The sequence below is a fragment of the Suillus subalutaceus genome, assembly GCF_016647625.1.
Source record: "Suillus subalutaceus strain FC151 chromosome Unknown DFJ58scaffold_166, whole genome shotgun sequence".
Taxonomy (NCBI): Eukaryota; Fungi; Basidiomycota; class Agaricomycetes; order Boletales; family Suillaceae; genus Suillus; species Suillus subalutaceus.
In genome coordinates this window covers 5,264-25,755 of record NW_024540415.1, presented here as the reverse complement: position 1 = coordinate 25,755, position 20,492 = coordinate 5,264, and the positions used below count along the sequence as shown (strand labels likewise).

At 44.8% G+C, this 20,492-nt stretch overlaps 4 protein-coding genes across 4 annotated transcripts; 2 read left to right on the top strand and 2 right to left on the bottom strand.

Moving 5' to 3' along the window:
• Positions 1–3,446: 3,446 nt before the first annotated feature.
• DFJ58DRAFT_634733 (uncharacterized protein) lies at positions 3,447–3,788 on the bottom strand (the record flags this gene model as incomplete). Its single annotated transcript, XM_041381259.1, has 1 exon — positions 3,447–3,788. A coding segment is annotated over one exon (342 nt), but the record flags the coding sequence as incomplete, so codon positions are not given.
• A 6,058-nt stretch (positions 3,789–9,846) lies between these two features.
• On the top strand, positions 9,847–10,671 carry DFJ58DRAFT_846268 (uncharacterized protein; the record flags this gene model as incomplete). Its single annotated transcript, XM_041393282.1, has 5 exons — positions 9,847–9,861; positions 9,941–9,965; positions 9,992–10,107; positions 10,164–10,237; positions 10,305–10,671. 5 exons carry the CDS (start codon positions 9,847–9,849, stop codon positions 10,669–10,671), a joined length of 597 nt encoding a protein of 198 aa, XP_041237842.1.
• A 1,310-nt stretch (positions 10,672–11,981) lies between these two features.
• DFJ58DRAFT_861989 (uncharacterized protein) lies at positions 11,982–14,652 on the top strand (the record flags this gene model as incomplete). The annotated part of the gene is made up of 2 exons (XM_041394056.1): positions 11,982–12,484; positions 14,403–14,652. The coding sequence occupies 2 exons, from the start codon at positions 11,982–11,984 to the stop codon at positions 14,650–14,652; spliced, it is 753 nt and encodes a 250-aa protein (XP_041237841.1).
• Positions 14,653–15,273: 621 nt separating this feature from the next.
• On the bottom strand, positions 15,274–18,547 carry DFJ58DRAFT_734090 (uncharacterized protein; the record flags this gene model as incomplete). The annotated part of the gene is made up of 12 exons (XM_041386414.1): positions 15,274–15,556; positions 15,591–15,687; positions 15,743–15,862; positions 15,916–15,975; positions 16,022–16,258; positions 16,311–16,452; positions 16,509–16,559; positions 16,622–16,753; positions 16,810–17,523; positions 17,608–17,724; positions 17,777–17,792; positions 18,489–18,547. The coding sequence occupies 12 exons, from the start codon at positions 18,545–18,547 to the stop codon at positions 15,274–15,276; spliced, it is 2,028 nt and encodes a 675-aa protein (XP_041237840.1).
• Between the last annotated feature and the right edge of the window lie 1,945 nt (positions 18,548–20,492).

Genomic DNA, 20,492 nt, shown 5'->3' with positions numbered 1-20,492 from the left:
CGAGAAGGTGAGTGATGTATTCACCTTGATGCATCCACAGCTCCCTTGTTGCACGGTTGCGTTCAAATTGCACGCTGAGGAACTTTTGGATAGGACCTAAGTCCTTTATTCCAAAACTGTTGAGCGATGCGACCCTTAACGTACTGAAGGAATGGCTTGGAGTTGGACGTCCCCATACCGTCGTCGACATGCCAACCCACGAGGCAGTAGATATGACCAGTGGAGGGGGTGGATTTGTCGTAGATGAAGACGGCATAGTCAACGGCGCATCTGGTGAAGCCGAGTTCTGACATGACAGCCCGCACTTGCTCATACCATTCCATAGCTGACTGTTTCAAGCTGTAGATGGTGCGGAGCATAAGCCACACCATCAGTGCCCAATCGCCATCCTCAAACCCCTTCAGTTGGCGCATATATATCTCTTCCTTAAGAACCCCCCACAGGAACGCCCTTCTCGCATCAAAGGTGTTGATCTCCCAACCATTGCGACATGCAAGAGCTGCGATAAAACAGACAGAGGCAGTTTTGACAACGGGGGCAAAGTTAGCACCATAATTGACACCAGGGATCTGAGAAAATCCCTGGGCGACCAGACACGCTTTATAGACCGGCCCACCTTTATTGTCCTCCTTGAATTCTAGGACCCAGCGATTGCCTATGGCCTTTCGCCCATCCGGGAGCTTCGTCAACTTGTACACGCCCATATCCTTCATGGTCTGGAGTTCTGCCATCATGGCAGCGAGCCAGTGAGAGTGGTCAGAGCACTGCATAGCCTCATCGTAGGTAGTGGGAGGCAAGCTCATGTCGTAGTCAGGATTCGATGGATTGCATTTGTGATTGCTCCGTAGAACGATGTGGGCCTGTTCCTCTATACAGGCATTAGCCATAACGTCAGGAATATCTGCGTTTGGCTCAACAGAAGTGAGGTCAGTATCGTCTGCATCCACCCCCTCAGGTAGCACCCCTCATGTGCTGCATTCTCAGCAGCAGCATGCTCTGAGCGTGCCTCGCGGAGTGCCAGAAGACGAACCTTAGATGCCGCAACTTATTCAGCGTAGGCTCATCCTGCAGTAGTCAGCTCACAATTATGAGTTGAACGCCTGGGGATGGGTGGAGGAACTGAACCAGGTGGGGAAGTGAGGGATGGCAAAGGAACGGCTGGCACGGTGTCATGCATGGTATGGAACTCATACCATGACATTGATAGACAGGAAGTAGCTACAGAGAGTACACTAAGGTGTACCTCATTGTATTATTATGATTGGTTCCATTTTGACAGATTTACTTGTATTTATATTTCCAGTATGATAGTTTTCACCTTTCCCCTTTTCTTTTCATTTCTTTTGCGTGGTTTATTCAGCCACCAGTGAGCCACCAAGATGTGTTAGTAAGCATGTCATGTGATAGGCAATATTCTGCTTTGTAAGGATCCTGCATGATTTGTCATGTGGCTTCCATTTGTTTCCATTTGTTTCTATTTGTTTCAGGCTCATTCAGCCACAGAATCCTTCAGTGAGCCACCAGATATGTTTGTAAGCATGTCATGTGATAGGCAATAATCTAATTTGTAATGATTTGTCATGATTTGTCATGATTTATCATGCTTTGTAATATTATGAACTTTATTTGTAAACTACTTTGTAAGCAGCTGATTCAGCACTGCCAAATGGCATGGTTAGTAAGCCAGTGACTTACTAATGCGGTGATGAGTCATGCTTAGTAAAATGGCCTCCCAAAAGGTATAAAAGGAGCCCATTCTACACTGAGTAATAATAGCTTCCCACTTGTACTCTACTCTCATGTGGAAGTTAGTAGAGTTTAAGTGTAGGCCTTTGTCTAGCCTTTGAAGTAAACAGAGACACACGTTCAGATCCTTGCCCAGAGATAAATTGTCTGTTATTAGCTGGCCACGAATAGTAAGTCCAGGGCAGATAACAAGGATATCAGAGAGAGACTTCCCTCACTCAGTGAGAAGTTGGATTACAATATGAGCATGAGAATCAGTCATCACTGTCTGTTAGTATCTGGCATTGAAAGCCCAGGGAAAGCAGCAACTATGCTACAAGTATATTACAAATGAGTTACTACTATCAGTGTATTATTTAGTATACAAGAGTACTAAATAAATAACTTCCCATTTTTCACTCTTCTCTCAAACCGTGAGAGTCCGTAAGACTTAAAGTGCAGGCCAAGAGTGCCTTGAAGTAAGATAAACATTGTATCAGAGATTAGTTGTATACTACCTTACAGGGGTCGCTTATATAACAATCTATTTATAAACTACTTGTTGTGTGCTACCTTTCAGGGGCTGAGTATACAACACCAGAACAGCTTTCATACTAGGCTTTACGTATTTAAGACAGACTTCATTACTTGTTGTGTACTACCTTACAGGGGTTGAGTATACAACACCAGAACAGCTTTCTAACTAGGCTTCACGTATTTTAAGACAGACTCTCTCTTTTCAGGAAGGGAGACACGAGAACATGACAAAGTTGAGACAGACTTTCATAGGTTGAGACACAATCTACAAGATTGAAACAGATCTTTTCATCAGAACATTAGGGAATCTATGAGTATTCCACCAGGGAACAACAAGAAGAGGACACGTCAGTAAACCCTCCCAAGAACTCACACGTTATCTACCATGAAAACTAGAAAGTTGTAGACCATGTACTTAAGGACTGGCAAGAAGTCTTATCCTGTATAGTTGTGTTGTCATTATACACGCGTTGTACATAAGGCCCTTAAGTAGTAAGACAATGGGTGAGGATGGGGAAGTAATGGTAGTACAAGGAAGGAGATCCTCTTCTTCTGAGTCAGAGTCACCAGTGAATGCCATTGAAGCGAAGTTTTCATCAAAGATGACATCACGTGCAGTAAAGAAGGTACCAGTCTCCTTGTCACATAGGCGATACCCCTTGGTACCATCAGGATAGCCCATAAAGACAGCATGTCGGGAATGGGGGCCGAGTTTGGATTGGAGTTCAGTGGGAATACACACAAAGCACCTGGCGCTGAAAACACGCAGATGGTATAAGTCTGGTTTCCGTCCATTCAGAACCTCATATGGAGTAAGGCCCGGCCAAAGAGCAGTCGACTCGCTCCGATTCCAAAGGTAACACTGTTAGCACCGCTTCTCCCCAAAGGGTTGCAGGGAGGTCTGCTGTTTCAAGCATAGCAAATAGGCGTCCCTCGATTGTGCGGATGGCACGTTCTGCCTTTCTGTTTTGCTGGTGAGTGTAAGGGGCAGACAATTGACGAGTTATGCCAGCAGATACGAGAGCCTCACGGAAAGCTGCCCCAATGAATTCGCCTCCATTGTCAGAGTGAAATATCTTCACACATCTGCCACTTTGTGTCTCCCACTGCTTTCGGACAACCTCCCAAGCGACTAAGGCTTGATCTTTGGTCGCCAGTAGTTGCAAGTTGAGTAGGTTACTATGGTCATCGAGAAAGATCACAAAGTGGTGTTTGCCGTGAGGAGTTATGACAGGGAAGGGACCGCAAAGGTCTGAATGTACAAGGTCGAGGATATTGGAGGCGCGTGGCATCGAGGATGCATGGTATGGCTTGTGTGGGTGTTTGGCGATGATACATGGCTTGCAGGTTCGAAGTGGACGTGAGGTATCACATGGCTTGCAGGTTCGAAGTGGACGTGAGGTATCGACTTTGGTCCCAATCAAAAAATGTGACAAGCGTTTGACAGCACTTCCTCCAGGATGGCCAAGGCGTGCATGCCAAAGGTCCCAGGACAATGGGACCTTGGCAAAGGCAGAGAGCTCCATGAGTGGGGATGGCGTGCTAGGTGGGATAAACCTTAGATCCAGGAACGCGAGATTTCCTTTCAGTGGAATGTCTCCAAGGTTTGTCCCATGATAAACGAGCTGACATCGTGGTGGGCTAGGGAGAAAATTACAAACCCATCCCTTCCTGATCATACGTCCCACAGATACAAGGTTGATTAGTGCACCTGGCGCATGGAGACAATCCCCGAGGTGAATGCATTGGGTGCGATTATTCACAGTGAGTTCTGCAACACAATCGCCTCTGCCTGATGTGGCTAACTTCCCATGGTTAGCAGTTTTCACTATGACCTTGGACTCTGTATTGTACGTCCAGAAGAAGCTTCTGTCCATGACTAGAGTGGATGTAGTCCCTGAGTCTAGAATGCTCGACAGCGCATGAGTGGTAATGCAGGCTAGGTCCTCGTCACTCAGCATTGATTCAGGGTCAAGATCATTGATAACTGCGCAAGACCAGTCTCGATGGTGGGAGTTATTTGAAGTGGCAAAGGCAGATGTTTCAGTGACTGGGGGGGAAGTGGTAGAGCTCGCGGTGGCGGTTGTAGGCTTCGACTCAGTGGCTACTGCTGATACCTCCTTCTTCTTTCCCATACTGCGATCTCCCCAATTACCCCAAGGCGACTTTCCTTCCATTCCGCCACCTTGTTGCATGCAGTGCTCCTTGTCATGCGTCAGTGAACGTGGAAGACCCAAGCATAGCAGATTTTCACAGGCCACCCCCTTGGGGTTATTCTTGTGAATTTGAACACTGGTTGCAGGATTGACTCTTCGTTCATTCGAGGATACAGAGAGTGCATTAGCATACTCGGAGCCTGGCCCACCCGGGTGTAACTTTTGCTGACCACACTGACGGTTGGCCTCTTCTGTGAAGGAGGTGACAACTTCTTCGAAGGTAAGCATCACGGAGGACGTCTTTGTGGTGGTTGATGCCATTTTGTTGTGCATCATTGTGAGGCTGTGGTATACAACCCACTGTGGAGTGTCTGGGAGACCGTGGAGGAACATCCAGATGGCTTCCTCATCCGAGAACGCAAGTCCCATTTCCGCAAATCGATGACATCCATTTTCAAATACTCTGAGATAGCGGGATGCGTCATCTGCATCCTTCAGCTTTTCGGTGAAGAGTTGAGTTCGTAGTTCGAACTGGGAAGTGACATCAAGGCGAGCAAACCGTTTTGTCAATGTGTCCCACTGCTGATGCGCAGTGAGTTTTTCACCTAACAGATACTGGACAACGGGGGAGAGCCATCTTCCAATGATCGCTTTCGCCTGCACATCTTCCTTTATCCAGTCTTTCATGAGGACCAGCTCTGCAGCTGTAGGTTGACCAGCCGTCGCTGGTGCAGGCATTACGCTAGCTAACTCAGTGACATCTGTTGGGTTGGTGCCTTCGCTGCAATGGTTCCATAAGCCTTCTACGGCCAGGGCTAGCTCAACTGCACGCCTCCAGCTGGGGTAAGTATCAGAACCTGGTTAATTTGGAAATGTGGTCGAATTTGCCCATCATGCGATTTATGAGAATGACGAAAGGGTTCAAAATTTAATGTCCAGCCATTAGATGAACGCATGTTCATAAGTGTTCTGCTTCGTGCCTAAGTTGTCTGTGCTCTAGAGCACAGGGCTCATAACCTAATGACACTAGCGCAGTCTAGTGACGAACGAGAGACACTCAGTAGTGTTAGGGAACAAAACTATATTGATAGCAGTACCTAGTGATGAACAAGAGACACTAAGATACATCAGTAAGACACTATGTGCAAGACGGTAAGACATACACACCTCAGTAGTGTGAGGGAACAAAACTGAGGTGTCAACAAGCGGACACGACAACATAAATACGATGAAGATGATTATCTAAGAGAGTCTGAAGGTTTGTCAAGTGGAGGTGACCATGAGGTCTGGAGGATCAAGAAGCATCAGAGGTTTGTCAAGCAGAGACGTGAAAGGCCAAGAAGAATCTGAATATGGTGCCAAAGGTGATTAAGGTAAGTGTAACGCAGAGATAGACGTGTTTAAGCTAACAGCTAACAACAGGACATTACAAGACATTGGACATTGGCTATGGGACATTATGGGACATTGGTCATTGGTCATGGGACATTACAGGACATTGGAAATTGGCCATGGGATATTGGACATTGAATATAGGACATTGAACATTGAATATTAGACATTGGATATTGAATATTGGACCTTGGACCTTGGACCTTGGACCTTGGACCTTGGACCTTGGACATTGACTAGGAACATTACAGGATGTTGGACTTTGGCCACGGGACATTGGACGTTGAATATAAGACATTGAACATTGACCACGGACATTGGACATTGGCTATGGGACATAACAGGACATTGAATATTGGACATTGGACATTGGTTACAGGACATTGGACATTGATTACAGGACATTGGACATTGAATATTGGACATTGGACATTGAATATAGGGCATTGAACATTGACCAGGGACATTAGACATTGCCCACAGGACATTGGACATTGAATATAGGATATTGAATATTGACCAGGGACATTACAGGACATTAATCATTGGTCATTGGTCATTGGTCATGGGACATTGGACATTGAGTATTGGACATTGATCATTGGTTATGGGACATTGGACATTGCTGACCGGACATTGGACATTGACCAGGGACATTGGCCTTTGGTCATGGGACATCGGAAATTGACTACAGGACATTGGTCATTGGTCCTTGAATACAGTAGTGATGGGCCATTGGACATTGAATGTTGGACATTAGACATTGGACGACTTTGGACTTTGGCCATGGGACATTGAACACTGGTTATGGGACATTGGACATTGACTAGGGACATTGGATGTTGGTTATAAGACATCAGATATTGACCAGGAACATTGGAGATTGACTCTAGAACATTAGACATAGGCTATGGGACAGTAGACATTGACCATAGACATTGACCAGGGACATTGGACATTGGACATTGGCCACAAGACATTGAATATTGAATATTGAACATTGGAATTGGTTATGGGACATTGGACATTGGACATTGAATATAGGACATTGAACATTGACCAAGGACATTGGACATTGACCACGGACATTGAACATTGGCTATGGGACATTACAGGTCATTGGACATTGGTCACGGGACATTACAGGACATTGAATATTGGACATTGGACATTGGTTATGGGACATTGGACATTGATTAAGGGACATTGGACATTGAATATAGGACATTGAACATTGAATATAGGACATTGAACATTGACCAGGGACATTGGATATTGGCTATGAGACAATTACAGGACATTGAACATTCAATATTGGACATTGGACATTGACCAGGGACATTAGACATTGCCCACAGGACATTGGACATTGACCAGGGACATTACAGGACATTGATCATTGGTCATGGGACATTGGAAATTGGGTGTTGGACATTAGACATTGGTTATGGGACATTGGACATTGACCAAGGACATTGGACATTTGCTATGGGACATTACAGGATCTGGGAAGTCTAGGAAAGACTCAGCGACAGTTAATAGAATGATGCTAGATTAATAAGTACCTAGGTAAGACTAGGTTACATGAGTGATGTGTCAACTACATGATAAGATGAAATGCTCACCTCAGTGACAGTTAATAGAACGACGCTGGGGTGGTGAAAAACACGAAGTGAGTACATAAGGGTCTATGGAGGATCTGTGGCTGAGTGGCGAAGGTACTGTATAGTACATAGCAAGAGGCAAGAAAGGTGATATATCCGGAATGCATCTATTATGTCAACACAGGACATTGGACATTGGCCACGGGACATCAGACATTGGACATTGGAACTTGAAAATAAACAATGCATGGAGCCTGCCCTGGTACAGTGGCTCAAAAAACTGTCCGCATGTTTTGACATTTTTCACTATCTATGATATTGTGTGAGAATGAACAAATTCCTCAAGGACATACTTATACCACATTGTAGTATGGCTTCAGGGCTTTTATTTGAGCCCTACACCGTGGGAATCGGCGGAGATATGGTGGAGATATAAGGCTTATAAAATGATGACTCATGTGGACAGTTTTTTGAGTGTATATTAAAACTATATAAATCATTATTATGACACCATAAAAATCATGCCACTATTATATAAATTATAAAGTGGTGTCATTATGTTATTTTATGACTATATCTAACTATATAAACCAGAATATCTCATGTATCATAGTCATAATCACCATGAAAGTCATCTCCTCTGCTCAAAGAGATAATATCCTCTCTCTGTCTTATGCTGGCCTCTCTGCTCGCCAAATTTCCTCTAGAACTGGAATATGCAAGTCCACTGTGGCCAAGTTCATCAAAGAAAGCCACCCAGACAAGGAAAACTCTTGTGGAGGACGTCCATCCAAGCTTACCTCTACTGACAAAAGGGCTATTATCCAACATATCACTACAGGAAAGGCTGATAATGCTGTCCAAGCCACCCATTATATCAATTCCACCATCACTACCCCTGTCTCTTCACAAACTGTGAGGAATGTTCTCAAGGCAGCTCATCTCAAGGCAGTAACAAAGAAGAAAAAGCCTCTTCTCTCCATCAAACATAGGCAGAGAAGACTAGCCTTTGCCTTAGCTCATCAACACTGGACTGTAGAGGACTGGAAGCATGTTATATGGTCAGATGAGACCAAAATCAATAGGATTGGGTCAGATGGGAAGGTGTATGTATGGAAAAAGAAGGGAGATGGCCTAACAGACAGAGAGGTTAATGGGACTGTCAAGTTTGGAGGAGGTTCTTTAATGGTATGGGGCTGTATGGGATGGAATGGTGTGGGAATGCTTGCTGAGGTTGAGGGGAAGATGAATGCTGAGCAGTATGTGGACATTTTAAATGACCACTTGCTGCCTAGCTTGGCAGAATCAGGGATTGATGAAGAAGATATCATTTTCCAACAGGATAATGATCCCAAGCACACATCCAGAAGAGCTAGGGAATGGTTTGAAGAACATAACATCAATGTTCTTGACTGGCCAGCACAGTCTCCTGATGTCAATGTCATTGAACATCTCTGGGGAACACTCAAGAAAAAGCTTCAAGCCTATGAAAACCCCCCTAAAGGAGTATGGGAGCTTTGGGAGAGAGTAGCAGTGGAATGGGGGAAGATCACAGCCGAGGATTGCCAGAAATTAATTGAGAGTATGCCTAGAAGGATAGAGGCAGTAATTAAAGCCAAGGGAGGTCATACAAAATACTAGAATACCTGGTTATTACTGTAAAATACTTGAGTCAAAAACTGTCCGCATGAGTCACCATTTTGTGAGCCTTGTATCTCCACCATATCTCCACCGATTCCCACGGTGTAGGGCTCAAATGAAAGCCCTGAAGCCATACTACAATGTGGTATAAGCATGTTTTTGAGGCATTTGTTTGTTCTCACACAATATTATAGATAGTGAAAAATGCCAAAACATACGGACGGTTTTTTGAGCCACTGTATGTGCAAACACACTCCAAATGCTCATTTTAATTTTTCATATTGTGCTGTCCTCCTCATGTGACGTCATATGTCATTTCTACTTGAATTGACCAGTTACAATGCATCACAGCTGAAATTCTTTCCAATTTTTCTCAAATTTTCATTTTGTCAAAACTGAGCATTTATGTGAATGATATTTACAATTTTTTCCAGTTCAATTGCTTCTTGTTTTTTCTCATCTCTAAATCTTAGGCAAATTATAATATTTTGCTTTCAATTTGTCTTTTGTTTTTCCATTGCACACATATTATATTTATTGTGACACAATGTCACAATATTGTCTTGATTTTTTGGCTGGATAATGTGAGGAAACATTGAAATGGTTCCCTGGTCTTGATTTTGTCCATTATTTTCCACCAGACAAATGATACAGAAATATTTTATTTCTCCATTCAATGTTTCCAGTACAAAATTTTGGAAAAAATCTTGACTCAGATTGCTTTCAATTTGTATATAATTTTGTTCAACTACAAATTGGAACATCACTTTACAATTTTCATCTGATCCATCATGAACAAATTGAATGTAGAAAATTTTAATTTGTTCACAATTTGTGCCATTGATAATGTTGAGACAAATTATTTTTCTGTTTCATACTTTTTAGGAAAAGAAAATGGAAGACAAATTTTGTCTTTTTCATTCAATTTTTTCACAGTTTTTCTGCCAGAAAAGATAGATCCCACACCCAGTGCCACCCTAACCCTAGCAAAAGACTTCCGCAAACGGATTATTGCAGCCATCACAGATGGCGACAATGTGCAAGAAGTCGAAGTACTAATCGTTCAATTCATTCTGTTATCTTCATTGACTCATGCTCCACGATACAGGAATTCTTCAATGTGTCAAAGGACGATTATCATTATGTTTTAGATGCAATCGATGATGAGAAAATGACGCGCAAGTATGTTCTCACACATATCCATATCCATATCCATCTAATCCCCTACTCATACATTGACTTCCATCAGACTAGCATATGCTTCAGAACTGAAACTTCTGACTGTCACCCTGCCTAATCGACTACATCAATCATACCCGGCCCCAATGAGTGCCACACTACTTGGCGCCGTGGGGTCAATAGGTGTTCCCTACCACTTCGGACAGATCCGTATGCAAAACGACGTCGCGATACTGAGTGCCATCGGCAAGAAACTCGGAATACCAGATATGTTGATGGAATACAAGGACCCGAGTGGAGATTGTATCCCACTGTGGGCTGCTGAGATCAGCGTATCACAGACGAAGAAATCCACCAGGGGCCAACTCAGAGATTACATGAAGAGTCACAAGGATCTCCTCACTATCTCTTTGGTTGATGTGAACCGACGCCACTAATCAATTGGGATATTCTCACCGATGAAATCGTTGTCAGTGCAAAGCAAATGGGATATGGACGTTATGCTACTTGGCACAATCAGATCATCAAGCGCAAGGCGGAAGAAGATGAAGTGACCACTGGAGGGTCTGGGTACTAAGACCATACTCAAGTAGTATTGGATCCGAAGGGCTTCAGCCTCAGCTCATGTGCTGTGCCCCTTTCCCGAGTCTTGCCCCTTATTTCAGAGTACTAGAGTATCGCGTATATTGAGACGGATAAGTCTCGTAACGGATCCATTATGGCTTCCGGATATTGAACGTATATAGTAATGGCTAATCCGGATCAGATCCGAACTAGAAACTAACGGGCGAGGACTGTCCGAAGACAGAGACGGATATATAGACTATAGGAATCAATCCTAAGTCTCGGAGTAGACAAGAGTATTGTACTCAAGTCCGGATGGATAACAGATGGACTTAGAGTCCAGACAGAATGAGTGCAATCTAAGATGATATTCGAACTGATCTACTACAGCGCATGTACAAGGGTTTATATACTACAGATAACTAACAGAATGATCAATAAGCAAGGACGCGAGGCTATGTACGAAGTATAAGAAAAGTATGTGTACAGTGTACTGGTAAGTCGGACGGATAATGTATCATAACCGGGAATGAAGTCTAAGCTAAAGCGGATCAGTAAGTGTAGCGGATCAGTAAGCATAACAGAAGTAAAGGATAACCGGTATACTGGTGTACAGGAATGCCGAAAGGAGATGAACAATAGTTAGAGTTATATGAACAGGACATGAAACAAGGATTAGATCGGATCTGTGGACCGGACGACGGATATGTCCATCGATCTGGATCGGATCTGGATCGGATCTGAGATCTGGATCTTCGGATCTTTACCCGGGAATATGGTATATGACACTGGGTCTATGAAGAGGACCAGGATGGCCTAAGGAGGTGTGATCTGAACGGTTTTTATCTCTTGCTCACATGTCCTCATAGTCTACTCATTTCACACTGTTTGCCTCTACAGTCTGTTTCGTTTTTAAATGACGCTACACTTCACATAGTTTTTGTACAACATCCTGTAAAAGTTGATTTTGACCCTCTTGCAATACTTTCTGGTGGTCCCACCATTGTCCCCAACTCCACAGAGTAGGGTTCTGTAAGCTCCAAACCCCAGTGAAAACTGGATATTCTTAAACCACAAATACTAGGACACTGATGTGTTGCACAGCGATGGCGCAAAACATATGAATCTGGACTGTGTTTACAAGACAGTTGCTACAAAATCAGGCTCCCTACTGGTCCTGCTCATGCTAGGTGACCTGTCCTGTGCCCTTCTATTTAGTGATGCAACTATAACAACTCTGTATCCTCTCCTGAACTTTGCTCCTCCAACACCACTTACAAGAGCTAAGGGTGCATTGACATTCACTGTTCACTCTTCTGTGCACAAGCTCAGATTATTACTTCATGAACATTCTCCCAATCTGCCATGGTCTCACCACAATGACATTATTGCAGTCACCCCAGCTTTGGATGGGGATGATCACAATCTTTCTTCCTCTGTCAATGGCTCTGTAAGGGGCATCCTGTTTGATCTGATGGATGTCATGCTTATATTATTACTTCAAGAACATTCTCCCAATCTGCCATGGTCTCACCACAATGATGTTATTGCAGTCACCCCAGCTTTGAATGAGGATGATCAAGATCTTTCTTCCTCTGTCAATGGCTCCGTAAGGGCTCAAGCACCCTCGATACTGGCTTCTTCCTTCCCTCCCTCTTCTAGGGCATCACTGGACCCTCGAAGATCGTAAGTCCAAAGCCGAAGCTCCAGGTGCATAGTCTCGAAAACTTCCACTATAATACCAAGTGACATCAAGAAGAAGAAAAAGAAATGTAAATGAGATGAAGATAGTGACCTCAACCAGGGTAATCTACAGAGACCATCCATAGAGACCATGATTCAGATTCTTCGTACAGATTCTGGCCACACTGTGAAAACCTTGCCAGGCCCTTCTCTCAGTGTTCCTCTCAAAATGTCGAAATCACTAGGATTTGTAGCAAATCATGTCAAGGTATTTGATCTGCATTCCCCTGCACTCTATCGCTTCATTGGTGTCCTAGTCTTCATTCACACCCGACTTCACACTTCCACCCTCCAAGGGGGTGTATTGGCGCATGCAGGTACATATGCACCATATGTGTTATCAACTGGAATGACATGCACTATTTCGAGTGCCTCATTGTCCCCTGTGATAAGGCAGAATTGACCCTGATATATTGTTTGGCACATTCTGTGAAATTTGGTGCATGTCTTTGAAGAACATCTCTCAGAATGGCCCGAGTGACTTGTAGGGGTGGAGTAGGTGATAGAGGAGGTTTCATTCTTCATTGGTGATCACAATATACTCATCCTGGCTACTTTTCTTCAATTGGACTAGGTGTAGCGATATTGATATCTGAGTCATTGTGGTCCTTATGGATGGAGCCACCATACAATGATTCCAGAACCCAATCGCTATCGTCATTTTCAGACCAGAGAGACATTGAAAACTTAGTTCGAAGTATGGACCTCAGATCATATTACATAATTGATCCGTGTATTTCAATGGTTGTTGATGCCTGTTAGGATTAGTTGTTAGATAACAAAGTCAAACAGATCTCACTGACTTAGACTTGATGTGATGAGGGCCAATTGGATGTTGGTGGACTTGGGATGCAAGGAGGAGGGCAGACGAGAGGTTGGTTTGAGGGTGGGCTCAATACTGCTGCCCTTGGTTCATAGTCACAATGGGTCGCCATGAATTGAATGTTGCCGTACTTGGGTGCGATGCTCTCAGAGATCATCCCCAGTGAGTCGCGGTCCCAGCCATATCTCCGGAAAATGACTGAAATATGGGCGAACACTTATAGTGGATTTTTAGCGACTTGCATCAAGCGAGATATTGTATTATTGAGTATGTTTGTATGCATAGATTCCAGTATATTCCCTATCTGTTGTAGTACGTCCAGCTGTCTCAAGTAGTATACCTGCATCTTCATAACGAGAAAACTCGTATTTGCCATCCCTCCTGTCCAGCTCGAGTTCCTTGTGGAAGCATTCCTCTGTGGCTTCCAGTGTCAAGGAGTGCACCACAGGTTCAGAGATAATGATGGTACTATGGGATCTGAACGGAAATGATCTACATACAACACTTCCACCCCTTATGCTCTCAGCTTGGGCCTATATCACTGGGATCTGCCAGGGGGTCCCGATCATTGTCATTGCAATGAGGCTAGAGAGAGAGACTCGCATGGAGAACTGGTGGGATACCAATGGGGAGAAGTTCAAGAATAATGCAAATTGAGAGATCCGATTCTATAGTCTACTGAATTTCATGTAATGAGCTACTGTTAAGACTGTAGCTCAAGGGTTAATGGATCTGAAGGGCTTGGCCTCAGCTTGTGCGCTGTGTCCCTTACCTGAGTATGTGCCCTTAATTTCAGAATGAAATCCGGATGGAATCCAACAAAGTCTGAAGGACTTCTGGAGACTGGCTACTCTGGTGGAGTGCTGAAGGACTTCCCATGGTAAGCTTCTTAGATGGAAACACATAGAGGAGGGACTGCAATGAACAGAGTCCAAAACAGGATAGGATAGGACGAGTGGTCCGAAGGACAGGACATCCGGAGGTCTGAAGGTTAAGATGTCCAAAGGTTATGACGTCTGAAGGTTATGATGTCTGAAGGTCTGAAGGTTTAGGAGGAGCAGAGGAGCAGAGGAGCAGAGGAGCAGAGGAGCAGAGGAGCAGAGGAGCAGAGGAGCAGAGGAGCAGAGGAGCAGAGGAGCAGAGGAGCAGAGGAGCAGAGGAGCAGAGGAGCAGAGGAGCAGAGGAGCAGAGGAGCAGAGGAGCAGAGGAGCAGAGGAGCAGACAGGATGAGGACAGGAGGGGAAAGGCTACTATGGACAAGGTCCAGGGTAGAAACAAACAGAGGTAGACTACACTATGGTAGAGTCAGATAGACGGGGTTTAGACAGAAGTCTTGGAAAAACAGGAAGTGCCAGAAAGGCAAAACTCTGGCTTAGGGAGTCAATCCCTATGCATGGATGTAGACGGAAGGATAAATCCGGAGGACCAGAAAGTTGGCCTAGGGAATCCTTCCCTAGGCCTAAGGAAAGGCAATACTAAGATGGACCGAAGTCCTGAGAGCAGATGCGAGAGAGAGCAAGTCTATGTTGAATGAGTGAAGTCTAATATGATATTCGAACTAAGGAAACTTTTACAGGAGTTGTACAGAGGTTTATATACTGGAAGGGATCTGAGAGGATCAGTAAGCTGAAGACAAATGCTATGTACGAGCATATGGAAACATATTGGTAAGTATGAACGGAACATAAGTAAATGAACTCGGAGATGAACAGAGTACAAGGATCAATAAGCAAGACGGAAACAGAGATAACCAAAGTCCGGAGTCAAGGGGATTACCATAAGGAGATGGACACTGATTTAAGGTTTGGGCTTCGGATATGAGTATAGGTCGGATCCAGAGGTCTAGAGATGTCGGATGGGGCGTCTGGATATCAGATGAGCGGATCTGGAGATCTAGGCGAAGACGAGACTAGGATATGATCATGAATATAGACCAATAGTCTAGGGAAGGTAGAGTCCAAGATGGAATGAGCTCGGATCTGATAGGACTAAGGGTGGATGAAACAGGCTTAGCTGCAGAGGTCCAGAGGTATGGATATATGAATGTATGAAGGTGTATGGATCCGAAACCGATAGTGGACTGGAGGACTAAAGGCATGGATAAGGGTATGGAGTCATGGATAAGGGTATGGAGGTCTGTATGTGCATCTGGAAGGCGTCCGGAAGGCGTGGGAGCATCATCGGACATAGGTCTGGAATACGGGATATGACAGCTACCAAATTTACATAGTTGCTTTCACAACAACGAAATCATCAGAATCAAGATCATTGCCATTGGTGTAAGTTCTGTGAGCCTTCTTGTTTGCATGTCCTGGAGAATTCACTGAGACATTATATCAATGTCAGTGACAGGTACAGGTGCAACAATAGCAAAGTACCTGTTGAACCTCTTGGATGTTTCGATATCTTGCTCACAGTCACATGTGTCATCGACTTTGGGGCCAATTGTTTACTAGGAACTTCAGCGCGTGATGTCTTAGGGACCAATGTGGTTAGAGCTGGTGAATGCATCTTAAAGTCATAACAAATGTCTAATGATAAATGGACATACAACCATTGTGGATAGATGGGACAGTCACCTTGATCATGTGGGCACCAGTAGTTGTGCCTGCTACGGAGCAGTCAATATAGTCATGGGGGGGGAGCAAGTTACTTACTGGTATCTACCCCCAAATCTCCAACAGAAGTACCAAGGTCTTCCATGCCTGAACTTGCGTGTCTCTGGTCGATATTGATAGGGGTGCCTTCACATGACACCACCGCAGCTGTAGCATTGTAACCATGCCCACTGTCTTCTGCGCCCGAGTTAGGCTCACTACTGACAGCCGCATCTGTCACCATTCTGTCAGACCATCCATCGCCATCGCCCTGCTCACCAATAGGATCTTCAGTTCCTGGAACAATGTGTCATCTGCAGAAGAAATGGTGACCATGGTGCATACTTACCAGTACTGGCCCTTGCATTGCCTTCATTCTCAGTTTGCAGGGTCCTGATTGTATCTGTTGTACTAGTATGTGAGGTGGGTGTGGGGTCATCAATGCTCAGATCAGATAGTTCAGGATGGACAATGGGCCTTTGGTGTGGCCGCTGGGATTTTAAAAATTTGTCAATATCTAAGGCTGTGGCTTGTGTGTCTGCATGACCACAGGAACCATAGAGGTACACGGCAGGGCCTGCTCATCTTCTTGTTCGTCCTGCGGGAGTCACATTAGCTGTCCACTCTCGAGAGTAAAACCATACATGTGCATAGACTTACAATCGTGTTTTGATCTTCTATGCCTTTTATGGCTGGAATCATAAGATCAACGGTATCCTTAATGTTGTATAAGACACTGTTGTCACCCTCCAGTGCTTGTATGCGCAGACAGGTAGAATTGATCTCCAGTTCCTAATATGAATTTCTCGTCAGTGGTGTTTATTAGCAGCCACAATTTATGAACATACATGTATCAAATTCTGTAGACCTCGAACAATGTTCACTGCCATCGGACTGTGGGTCGAGGAGGTTGCCTTCACACCTGCTATGTGCTTGACGTATGAGATTAGCTTGATAATAGCAGCACGGTCATATCCCTCCAACTCATGGCGATGTTGTATATGTGCATCCGTGAGTGTCACTGTGGTAGTTGGGGCAATATCCGATGGAATCTCAGCACCATTGTACCATGACCACCTCTTCCGCTTGATCATCCTGCCACCTTCTCCAATCATATTGATAGCTTTTGCATGCTTTGCAATCACATCCTCCAGTATTTTTCGGAGGCCAGCAACCAGCAGATCATTGAAGAGATCCTCTCGCCTAGTGCACTCTCTGCCAAGGTCAAGCAATATTGCCTTGATGAACAGCTCCATGTCCCGCTTGCTATTCTTTGACATGCAGTTGTTCCAGTCCCAGCTCATGACATGCAGGGCCAGGATCCCACAAATTACCTGCGGCTCAGTTGTGGGGTCCATTCCCCGCCCCTTTCTCAATGCCATCATGTTCCACAACATCTTCAGGTCGTTTTTGCTGGCAGATCCTAACCTCTCAAAATTTTCATTGACCTCCTTTCGGTCCTTTAAAGGCTGGCTCTGCTGACTGCAAGCGACTGTAGTGGTGAGCTTGTTCTGGAGGCGCAGCACCATCATCGTGTGGAGTGCCCACAAGCAGGTAAACACCTGCGAAGGTGAATGTTAGCGCTACACAGACCATGGCTCATGTCCATCACACTGACTGCCTCCTCAATTTTCTCAAATTCAAACACCCTCAGGGTCGTTGTGGAGGTTCGTGAACATGACCTCTGTCTTGTCATCCATCGGATGGCTGTGACGATGAAGCGTGTGATAGTGCAACAGCAGAGGCTCGAACCATCTGCTGACCTGCCATAATGAGTGAGGAAAAACAGCTGTCCTGCAATATATAAGTACATACCTCCTCAAATGCAGCACTGTTGGATGTCAAAATGCAGCACTGTTGGATGTCAAAATGGACCATGTGATGTCGAGGACATGTCTGCATAGTAGTAGAAAAGGCGCCTCCTGTACACCATCTTCAGGAGTCAACCACACCATGATTCTTGTGGTCACCCTGTCATGAAACTGGGCAATAGCATTCCATTGTGATGGTTTGGTTCTTGATAGGTGCCATTTGGAGCGCAGTTTTCTGACTAGGTAGTTGGAGTAGTTGTCCAGGCTGGTCACATACTACAGTGACCTAACTCTGTATTATACAAGTGAACCAACGTACATAATATCCTGTATAAGACGGGCCAGTGAACCATGGGCCGATGGTAGAAATATCCTCAACTATGATGGATGGGCTGGGAGGGATATTATTCCTGATGGAGGTGGGTGGGCCCATGTGGGGAATATGTAGAGTAGATGAGTAGGCCGATGGACATGAATATTCTATAGACGGATGGGCTGAGGTAGTTGGATTTTATGCAGATGGGTGTACCGAGGTAGATGTGTATCAGATAGATGGGTATGCCAAGGGTACTTATTATCACATACATGGGTGGGCCCAGATGCATATTATATTAGACGGGTGGGCCGATGGTGGTATATAATATAGACGGGTGGGCGTGTCATATACCATATTCTGGACCTACATCTGATAATATTCCCACACCTTCTGGACGCACATCTGGACCTCCATACCCTCATCCATACCTCCATACTCCCAGTCCATGCCTCTAGACATCCAGTCCACTATTGGTTCAGGATCCATACACCATCATACATCCACATATCCTTCTCCATACATCCAGACATCCATATCCATATCCATGACTTCAGTCATCCAGTTCGGTATTGGTTCAGATCCATACACCCTTGCACATCCAATATCCTCACTCCTCTGCTCATCCAATATCCAGACCTCCAGATCCAACCTGAAGGATTCCCTAGGCCGGACTTCCAAACCTTCGGATTTGTCCTTCCATCTCTATCCAAGCTTAAGGATTGATTCCTTAAGCCGGTGTGAATAACACAACCTGACTAGGCACTTGTAAAGGTACTAAGCCAGTATATGTCTAAGCTCTGCCTATGCTGCTATACTTGCAAACAATAAAGCAAGAATGTTTGACCCGAGGGAAAAGCTACTAAGGACAACTTAAGATAGAAAGACCTGAAAGTGCGCTATAGTGCGGGAAAGCGCGTCGCAAGATACAGCGCTAGTGCGTGGGAAAGTATGTCGCAACTATAGAGCGCTATGGCGTGAGAAAAGCATAAGTGCAGGTCGGTAGATGGTCGCTATTGGGTCGCTAATGTGTCGGTAGTGGAGCGCTAGTGCGTGGGAAAAGCGGGAGTCAAGAAAAGCGGACACTGAGTCAAAGGAGGGTGCTGGATAGTGAGTGAGATCAAGGGTATTGATTGCAAGGGTATTGATTGCAAGGGTAAGGAAAGTCAAGGTAAACCAATAGGGGGCTATAGAGCGCAACTAAAGGTGACTACTTCTAAGTAAAACCTAAGGAGAAGGAAATACAGTCGAAGGGAAGTAAAGTCGAAGTAATCACCATAGGCTTCTTATACTAGTAAGCTATACCATCTTGGACTCGGAAGGGATAGGATGTACATGTACATGTAATAAGACTGTAGCACTTTTGACAAACTCGAGGCAAGGCAAATTACATACCAATGAGGTAGGCTGGACAATGGATGGATTCCGATGTTCTGAAGGGTTCCTAGAGCGCGAGAACAGCGCGCTGGATAAGCGCAGGAACAAGCGCTGGATAGAGCAGACATGTGCTAATGGACCTAAAACACATTGCTGGTGGTTCCAACAGCGCTATAAGCGCGGGAATAGCGCAGGATAAGTCGTGGGAACATGAGTAGCGCTGCGGGAATGTGCGCGCATAGTGCGGGAAAGTGCAGAATAGTGTCAGACAAGGATTATAGATGAGACAAGTGAAGACCGTGTATAGGGGAATAGTGAATGATATGAGGTCTAGCTTTGGTCCACCTATTGAAGGCTTATGCAGGTATACATGCCTAGCGCCAATATGATTGTCACACTGTGTACTTAAGGACTGGCAATAAGTCTTATCCTGTATAGTTGTGTTGTCACTATACAAGTGGCATACATAAGACCCTTAAGTAAGAGGACACCGCGTCTGCTATGCTATTAGGAACAGATAGGTACTAGTCCATTGGGGAAATAGCTCAATACACAATGTCAAGTAATTACAAATACATGAAAATCACGGAAAAAACATATCCCCGCAAAACATTAGATAGTGGTACTGCGTGATGACTGGGCAATGAGGCCAGGGATGACACTCCAGATTGAAGAGCAGTGGTCATGCATCATCCTCCGAATGGCAGCTTGCCGACACGCATATGCTACTGCACCTTCATTCTCTATGGGCCCGAGCCACGTCTTGGATGTTGCACGTTCCACCCACCAGGCCGCTGTGGTGTTCAAACTTTCTGTAGCCTTGCAGAGGCACTTTTCACTATGCACCTCTTATTGACACTTTCCTTAGATTAGGTTCGCACTTTTGCTGCTTACATAATCATCTTCCCTTTACCTAGGACTCTACAGTCATTACCTAGTTTCCCTTGTTTCCAGTTCTTTGGTTGCTCCCCATTCACTTGGGTTATTTAGTAGCATCCCCTAGTTGTAGCTTTCCTAGTTGTAGCTCCCT